This window comes from Nicotiana tabacum, chromosome 7 (assembly GCF_000715075.1).
Source record: "Nicotiana tabacum cultivar K326 chromosome 7, ASM71507v2, whole genome shotgun sequence".
In the NCBI taxonomy this organism is placed as follows: Eukaryota; Viridiplantae; Streptophyta; class Magnoliopsida; order Solanales; family Solanaceae; genus Nicotiana; species Nicotiana tabacum.
The window spans coordinates 176,857,012-176,866,106 of NC_134086.1; the positions used below are offsets into that span (position 1 = coordinate 176,857,012).

The 9,095-nt window shown below is 37.6% G+C and overlaps 1 protein-coding gene across 1 annotated transcript; it reads right to left on the bottom strand.

The window, feature by feature from the left end:
* Positions 1 to 4,543: 4,543 nt before the first annotated feature.
* Positions 4,544 to 8,775, bottom strand: LOC107760621 (transcription factor bHLH121). The gene is made up of 5 exons (XM_016578703.2): positions 8,508 to 8,775; positions 7,297 to 7,424; positions 6,001 to 6,128; positions 5,439 to 5,912; positions 4,544 to 4,975 (listed from the first exon to the last, which is right to left on the bottom strand). The coding sequence occupies exons 1-5, from the start codon at positions 8,630 to 8,632 to the stop codon at positions 4,823 to 4,825; spliced, it is 1,008 nt and encodes a 335-aa protein (XP_016434189.1). The 5' UTR covers positions 8,633 to 8,775; the 3' UTR covers positions 4,544 to 4,822.
* Between the last annotated feature and the right edge of the window lie 320 nt (positions 8,776 to 9,095).

The window sequence follows — 9,095 nt, forward strand, 5'->3', positions numbered from 1 at the left end:
AAGGGTGGAGTATTGTGCGAACCGGGTGGCTCTTCCCAATGATAGATGGCGTGACAACCTTCTTAAGGGTTTGAGTCTGTTTCTTTGATTTTTCTTTTGTTTTTTATAAGCATAGTTAAAGGCACCTCAAGCAAGGTTTCACTTGGGCCTAACACATTTGTCTTTGATCCTATGGTCAAAGACATAATGTTGTGTTTAGGATGGTGAAAGTCGTGGCTTTGAGACTCTTGCATTGACCAAACGATCATCGTGTGGTCTTTTTGGACCATTGTGTGTTTAAATCATAACTAAGGTCGTTGTGGGCCCTCGACTCGATGTCTTTAGTAAATCCCTAGTGTGTGGTGAGGAATTGAAATTTGAGTCCAAGTCTCGAGCCAATGGTCTAGAACTTGCCCTGAATGTCTGTTGAGGCGAAATCCTAGGTGAAATTTGACTTGAGAAATGATTATAAGCTCTCCTTGATCCAAATGCTAAGTTGAACAATTTCATAGCCTTCCAATGAAATAATCCCTAGTTAACCCTTTTGAGCCTTAAACCTGTTTCTTTCAAGAACCAATGCTACAAGCCTATACCCGTTCTAAACGATTACCCTCTCTTGGCACCCAAATCTTCCCTTGAGTAATGGCAAAAATCTAAGTTTGGGGGGAGAGACAAGAAAGGAAGCAAAGTAGTAAGGTACAAAAGAAAGAAAAGAAGGCAATGAAAAAGCAAGAAAAGAAAAAGGACAAAAAGAAAGTCCCATGTGAACAAGAATAAAAAAGGATTCAAGGAAAACAAAAGTGAAAAAAAAAGAGGTGTGGAGAAAGTAGAAAAAGGAGAAATGTTTTGAATTGTATAAGAAAGAGTGACAATGTGTCTCTCTAACCCCTTGTGGAGAAGTGAAATCCTCAAAAAGAGCCAAGAAAGTTGTGCCGAAATGAATCAAAAGAAGTGCTTAAGGGAAGATTGAACCCACGTGAATAAAAATGTCCTACCCTTGCCTAAAAGCCTTCAAAATGACTCCACAAAAGCCCTATTTGATCTCAAGTTGAAGGGAGCTTACATTAGTGGATACTTACATAAGGGGCAAGCATATGGTACTTAGAGCCGAACTTGTGACCTTCCTTTTTGAGAGAGATGAGTGAAATTTCATTTGCTTCGATTTGTGTGTCAATATTTAAAAGGAGAGGTTCGCTTAGGGAGAGTTGAGGATGTGAGAGTTTGGGTTCCACAATGACCAAAGTAAGTGAGAAAAGCTCTTTGATGAAATGTGTCAACTCTTGATGCTCTTGTGTTACACTTGATCTATAGTTTTCAAAGTTTTAAATGTGTTAATGATGCATTCGTATTGAGGGCAATTGTTAGTCCCAACTGATGCTTGTTGAGGTTATTTTAGGATAGCTGGAATCTCTGGGATGTTCCTTTAAGGGGTGGATCTTATTTTGTTTGCTTGAGGACAAGCAAAGTTTTAAGTTTGGGGGAGTTGATAAGTTAGGATTTTAAAGTGTTTATGCCCCTACTTGCCTATGCTTTGAGTATAAATTGATACAAAAACAGTCCCAAAATACTCACAAGTTGTGCTTGATTGCAGGGTTGATTGACAAAGTGACGAGATGTCAAAAATCGGCTCAAAAAGGGGTGAAACCTGCTCAAGTATCAAAGGCCAAGAGAAGTGAAGAAAAAGGGGCCTAGTGCGAACCACGTAACAATGACCGCGGCCGCACTAGGAGGTTCAGAGACTGGACATTTTCGAGCCTAAGGTCACGCGGCCGCGGTAGGATTCACGCGGCCCGCGGAGAAGCTTCGCGGCCGCACTCCTGCTCTGTGCGGTCCGCATTCATAGGGTTCAACAAAGGGGCATTTGTCCTCATGCGGTCCGCGGTCACGTCTGCGCAGACCGCGCCAGTTGCCTTCGCGGCCGCGGTACACTCCCACGCGGTCCGCATCCCCTAGTTCAAGTCATCAAACAACTGAAACCCAAGAGCCAGTGCGACCGCGGTTCGTTTTGTGCGGCCCGCACTGACCCCACAGGGGTAATTTTATCCAGTTTTTTCAGTCTAGTATAAATAGAACATTTTACTATTTTTTAGGGGGGAGGTCAGATCTGAGAACAGGAGAATAGCTACGCTTGGTGTTGTAGCCATTTTTGGCATATTTGCTTCCCATTAGCAATATATTATTGTAGTTTCTTCTTAGTAATTAATTAATATGTGTAGTTCTTCATCTATTTCTTCAGTTTCTTCTTTAATTATGTGTAACTAAACCCATTAGCTAGGGTTGTGGCTCAACCCTAGTGTGGGTAATTGATGGGTGTTGTCATCTAGGGTTAGATTGACTATGGGTGTTTGTTATTTGGGTTGATTTTATGATTTAATTTAGAATTGGTGGTTGGAAACACTGATTCAAGCTTTGTGGGTTTAACTCTTCTTGAGAAAGAGAGTTTATAATCTCAAAATTGACGCAACAAGGAATTGAGATGGACTCATGAGAAATGATTGTCCCAATTAACGGGTTAAATCTCGAGAGAGTAATCACCCTACTTGAACCCTAGTTGCTTGGTCTAATTTGCCAACCCAATTGGTCTCGAGAGAGTCAATTGGGTAAAAATCATTCTCTCTACCGAGAGGTGTGAGAGTGAGTAAAAATTGTGCAACGATTATAGCATAACCCTCAAACAAATCAATCGAACCTAAGTAACATCTACCCGTCAATTAGCCACCAAGGTAATGCCACAACCCTAGTACGCTTCCTTCCCATTAATTACAACTTAGCAATATTCTTCCAGCATAATCTAGCTTTAATCCGTAGTTTTATAATATTAGTTATAAATACAAAAACTCAAAAGATGATTGAAGTGACATTAGAAGCACAACCACAACTCTAGGCTAGACAGAAAATACAACTCCACTACTAGCTCCTTGTGGAAATTCGATCCCGGACCTCTATTCGGGTAAAAGCTATTGCGATCCGCTTTTCCTACCATAGTGTAGTGTTGAGTCGACAATGATCAGTGAGTAAAGAAAGTGGGACGAGAGAAAAAAGACAAAAGAACACTTCGTAAAAGAATCATCTGAGAGTGAATACAAAAGCAGCCTTGTTCATCTGAGAAGATCAAAAGATTCCCCAATCATCTCATACTTATTCCTCCGCCGCCGATTGCATTTATTAAGGTTGATTGTGCATTTAAGTCTTCACATTTATGAGCATTTATTTGATTCTCACACATTTGTTACATCATTCATCTTGTTTATTCCTTCCATCACTTGATCTAGATTTTATTGTGCTTAACTAAGATTGATCTTATTATTATCATTAGTTATTTTAATCATAAAGGTTTTTACATCTTTTGGTCAAACAAGAAGTGTCTTACCACTTGCATAAATGTTATGCCAGTTATTCTATAGTTCACGTATTACTAACTCTATTTTTACTAAGAATCAAGTGTTACATATATTTCACTTATTAGCTAATTCAACACAAGAATCTAATGAATTTAGTGATCGACAAATCGATAAGTATTAGTTGAAAGTGAAGCCTTTCACATGATTTCCACTTATGAACTACTTATCGAATACTGAATAATAAAATAAAAAATTTTAAAACTCTGCACTTGGGATGTGAAATCCAATCCCACACAATGGGTGGTAGCCTTATATTTGCCCGAAGGAGATCAAACTACACATGAGCTCGTGCTTCTGGTGTCACAATGCGGAGGTTAAAACTTAAAAATGACACCAAACAGAAAGCCGTCGTTATCTATGCCTAACCACAAATTGACGGGCGGATTCTCCGTGATAATTCATTAACTTTTTTTTCCTCATGGATATTTTTTCCATGGTTCGGATAATACCAAACTTACTCAATTATTGCCACGTGTTCGTGTCTCTATGGTTGCAACCTAGCAAAGAAAAGACCTCTTATCTATCCTTTCTCTGGTTCGTTTAGCAACTCATACGCAGCCAACTTTCATTAGCAATTTATAGGTGAATTCAAAATAACTAGAATTGAAACCAGCTTAAATATCACTAGTTTTACCATCCAATTAGCCATTGAACAATGTCAAAGGTGTTAACAAGGCACATTATTGACGATACAGCACGAGTAAACTAATTGTGTGTTCATCTCCAAGACTCTAACAGAAGAACCAGATGCTTTGACAATTTTTCACTCCGCTGGATAAAAACTTGCATAAAATGATAAAAGAAGTATATGTTTTTCCACGTCAGCAAAAGCTGCCGGCAATAGTGAAAGATCCCATACAATCCAATGGCAGTTCAGATAAACTCAATGATGAATCCTTCCCATACAATCTGTCGTACTGATCATGACGGAAAACATATTTTATAGTTCTATCGTGCATTGTAACCTTGAAGTATGCGGTTAACTGAAAATTCCAGAGAACTTGGCAAGTCTTCACGAGAGGTCTTAATTCAAAGACATACCTCAGTCAAATAAACCTGCTTATTTCACCAAAATTCAGAATTTAATCACATTCACGCTCGGAAAGGATACAAGATCTTAGAGGTGTAAAGATTAGGTATGCGAGGCGATGAATGATGGTGAGTTTTCTGGCATTATGTAACACTAGTACTTTCATGGACAGGATATCTACATTTCCCTTGCATTCAATATTATTTTCCAGAAACAACAGCTCTAGCCTCCATGGTATGACCCCCTTAGAACTGTTAGGGAAATACAATGAGAAATATCCAAATTCAGAACCCATTGCACCAGCAACAGCTTCCTGACTCGGTATTGTAAACCTTTTGATAACACAGATGGACCAGACGAAAAAAGAAGCAATAAAAATGGTAATAACCTGGTTCCTACTCTGTCCCAAATGTCAATCATCTGTCTTTGTTCCCCTAACTACACTATTTGAAGAAATGGCCTGTACGCTATGGGATGACGAACATCTACTTGACGAACTTCCATCTGTGAGGCTGTTATCATTCTTTGACATCTTTTTGGATTTCCTTTGTCCAGATGAATGGTCCTGCAAAATTTGCAAGTGTGTCATGATGGTATATTTAATTTGCCAAAGTGCCTTTAGGTCATAGAAGATTCCCTTTTTCCTATTTTATTGAATTCTATTTCACCAGCAATAGATTAAGAAAAGAAAGCTTGAAGGATGACAGTTATCATCATAGTGGAGAAAGTAAAATCTATGCTTAATGGGCTAGTTGAAGTATATAAAAGTGAAGTAGTTTTGTAGAAATGAAATTGAGGCAACTCAAGAGTAAAATAAGAGTAGTTGAATAGCTTGATAGATTTCCTTAGTTCATTGTATGCGCAAGAAAGGAACTGAGTTCTTGCATTTTGTAATTTACATATCACAGCAGCTACTTGGTGCCAGTTACCACAAGTAATAAAATATTTGGCCATCTAAGAAACAGGTCAAATAAATTGGGATTCCTTAAAGGGAAAGTAGGCCAAGTAAATCAGCAGTCCTAACTAACCTGATCAGATGCAGATCCAGGTGTCTTGAGCTCTAAATCTGTTGCCACTTCATTGGAATCTTCACTTTTCTCAATCCTGCTCTCTCCTTGATCTGATGACTTGTTTCTAGAGTCTTGTCTGGTCATACTACTAGGTTGGATTATTGGAGACATATACTGAGCCGATTGCTGTTCAATTAACGTATTGGGAGTCATATATTGAACAAAAGACGAACAGGGGTTTGGAACAACTGCAGGATTTTGATTGCTGAAGAAAGGATAGGGCTGCAGAGATGGATGCATTGGAACTGGTCCAGCTGGAACTGGAACAGGCATCGGATACGAATATGAAGGTGGATGCATGACCATGGAATGATCCATCCCAGCCCATGGATACATAGTCCTTACTCTTTGTTGATATTGGGCATTAAGGCTCTCAATATCAGATTTAAGAGATGCCTTCTCTTCTCTAAGATCATTCTTCTCCTGGGTCAACTGCTTGAGGAAAAAGAAAAAATAAGAACTTCTATGGCTATGAAATGAGAGAGAAGAACATTACTTTCAGAAAGTGTCAAGAGATCACCTCACGGCTTTCATCAGTAAGTGCAGCGTACTCAGATTTTAGTCTGCTAACCTGAGCAGTCAAATCCTTCAGCATTTGAACAGTATCATTAAGGATGGATGCTTTGTCATTTTTAGGCCTATCAGGATCTGTGTATCAAATCTTCGAATGAATAAGACATGGTTAAACCTATATTTCCGTAAAGCCTATCTGTTTTATCCTAAAAAAATGTATATATAGATTGTGCACAAAAACTAACTGTAAGGGATCGTTTGATTACTGAGATAAGAATATTAATCCCGGTACAAAATTTGGGGCTTATAGTATCCCAAATTTGGTTGTGGGTATTAGCTAATACTCATATAGATTTTATACCAAAATGGTGGTATTCACTATCCCGTATAAGAGGTGGAATAGATAATCTCATGAGATATCCCAAAATTGTAATCCCATGGGATATCCCGCAACTGAACCAAACGACACCTAAGGGGTCATTTCTTTTTCTTTCTTCCATCAGACTCTTAAGTGGTCATTTGGTACTCAATTTAAAGATTGTGTTGGGCATTGTATTAGATATTCCGGTGTTTGATACGCCCTTCGGCACTCTGTATTAACAATTGGCGTACTAAACAACAGCATACTCTGTATTATCCAATACCAATGAACAGGTGGTGCTGTAAATATGCAGTATAAGGACTTCAAATGACTTTAACCCCCTTACAACGTGAAAGATAGAAATTTAAGGCTAAATTTGAGACAAGAATAAGGTAATCAAATTGCAAAAACATAGTATTGGAACCACATTTTTGCATAATCAACCAAAAACTTGACTATAACCCTAGTGTTTCTCATTTCATAATTCATGTATTATTAATCCTTGTATTACAATTTAGCACCATATTATCTTATCAGCATACAAAATGAAGCCTACAGTACATTTAATAAAAACATTGCCTCTTCAAATTTCAGGATATGATTAACCTATTCGCAGAATCAAATACCATGGACTCCCAAAATCAAATGCTATCCCTACTCAAAAGAGACAAGCGCCTATACTGAGTTGATCTTGCAAGATGTGTAATTTATGGTAATTCAATTGCACTATCCAATTGTAAACGTAATTATATATTTAAAACTAAAACATTACAAAATACAAAAACAAGAAGAACATTAAAGGTCAATGTGTAGCTGCAACAAGAAAGTATAACATGCCTCAATGAGGTAAAATAACATGCAGCAGTCAAATTAGCCGATGAGCTCAGAGAAAACAAAATGTAGCAAGAACTTAGTAGTTTAACCAAAGATTTGCTAATTTACCAAGAGTCTTTCCTAATTCCATGAACTGCTCATTTAAGCGGTCCCTCCTTAATTTTTCTCGATCTGCCTTCTGCACTTTTCTTGCAGCCAGAGAATCTTTGAGTTCTGCTTCTGGCTGTTGTTTAGTGCTGCACATAAAGAAGAATTAGTAAAACAAGTTAGTTCACGAGAATTACAATGAAGTCATATTCAAAAGACATATTTATTTCTCTGTAATATGACCAAGGTATAAGAAAATCTCCAGTTCCACATATAGCCAAAGATGCTTGTCAAATTTCAATTAGCTTTTTTTTAGTTAAATTAGCCAACTAGATGCTACTATGCTAGTCTGATTACAGCATCCTTTTGTGCACATCTGTTCTGTCAATACTCGTATGCTAAGAATGGCCCAACATAGTTGCACGTGAATACCTGATACCTCCCACCAACACAAGTACCGAGTAACTCCGCCCACCAATATTAAGGCGGATGCGAAGAAATTACCTAATGATTTTGTCTCTGCTGAGATTTGAACCTGAGACCTTATGGTTATTCTTCCACTTCATTGACCACTAGGCCACACCCGAGTCATAACTCTTGTTTAAGTACACACTTCCTAGGATTTATTTTTTTTCCTTAGAGGAAGAATTACGGACTCTTATACTGCCTTAGCACCTGGTGCTAAGGTGCTAAGTTGTTGCATTTTCAATACATAATCTACTTACCTTCTAAAAAAACCTTTCTAGGCCACATACACACACGTTTTGTTTGATTTTTCTATGTTCTTAAATAACCCCCAAAACAAACTCAAAAGCAAGTATTTTAACTCAAAGTCCTACCATAATTTGCACTGGAGAATACCACTACCCACTGAACGAAGCACAACCACACCTTTTGATACTATGCAAGCTTAAGGATTTCGCCCTTCACCCGTTTAAGCGTGGCATAACTATCGTATCAGCTTTCTCTACCAAAAAAAATGTGAAAATAATTTAAAATGAGATACAGATCCCAGTCGATTAGAATCGTGATTAATTATATTTGGCTCTCTATTCAAATTTCTCGAATTTTGTCAATTTATAAGATTTTGAACTTCTAACAGATGATAATTGAAGCGGCATAGTTAAATGCAATCGCATAACTATGTTTTTACTGTTTAATCTCCGATACAGCATTAGACAAACTATAACACGAAAAGTGAGCTGGAATTACGAAGAATTTTTTTTGTAAACCTGGATTCAGAATGGAAGCCATTAGAAGGCATGGCAATATCAGAAGGCAGCTGATTTAACTCTGCTAAACAATGATTTGAAAGGTGATTCGATTGATACATCGCGCCGTTGTTTAATTGATCCATTTTCTGAGTTCACCACCGCGAATTGAATGATGAATCTAGGGTTTTGAAGTCGATGAACAACAATTTATGCACTGAATTATTTTCGCAGTGCTTTCCGATGCGAGATTCCACCTTCACTTTATCCGTTATCTTTTCCTTCAACTTCCTCTTTTTTTTAATATTTTCTTTTCCCTTTCGTTTTCAACTTCTTTCTTGAAAATATAAAATCCGCCACTCAACTTTCTCCAAGTTGCATCCTTGTGTACAAAACTCTTTGGAATATTCGCATTTGACTTGGTTTTCTTTGTTTTTTTAACCTTCTTGATTCTCTCTTTACGTTTGATGTCCAAATTGAGGTTTAGACAGATCTTAAAAAAGATTTAAATTGTAGACTTATTTAGTACTTGTACGAGAGAATATGGGGCTATAAGTAATTTTCTTTGTATTCAACTATACAATTGTGACAAAAGTTTGCAAAACATGT

Bases quoted from the DNA above. Each gene is read 5' to 3' on its own strand.
- LOC107760621 (XM_016578703.2), bottom strand. From the start codon at position 8,632: ATGGATCAATTAAACAACGGCGCGATGTATCAATCGAATCACCTTTCA. The intron at 7,425-8,507 runs GTTTACAAAAAA...CTTTATGTGCAG, and splicing joins GGCTTCCATTCTGAATCCAG to CACTAAACAACAGCCAGAAG. The intron at 4,976-5,438 runs GTTAGTTAGGAC...CAAATTTTGCAG, and splicing joins CTGGATCTGCATCTGATCAG to GACCATTCATCTGGACAAAG.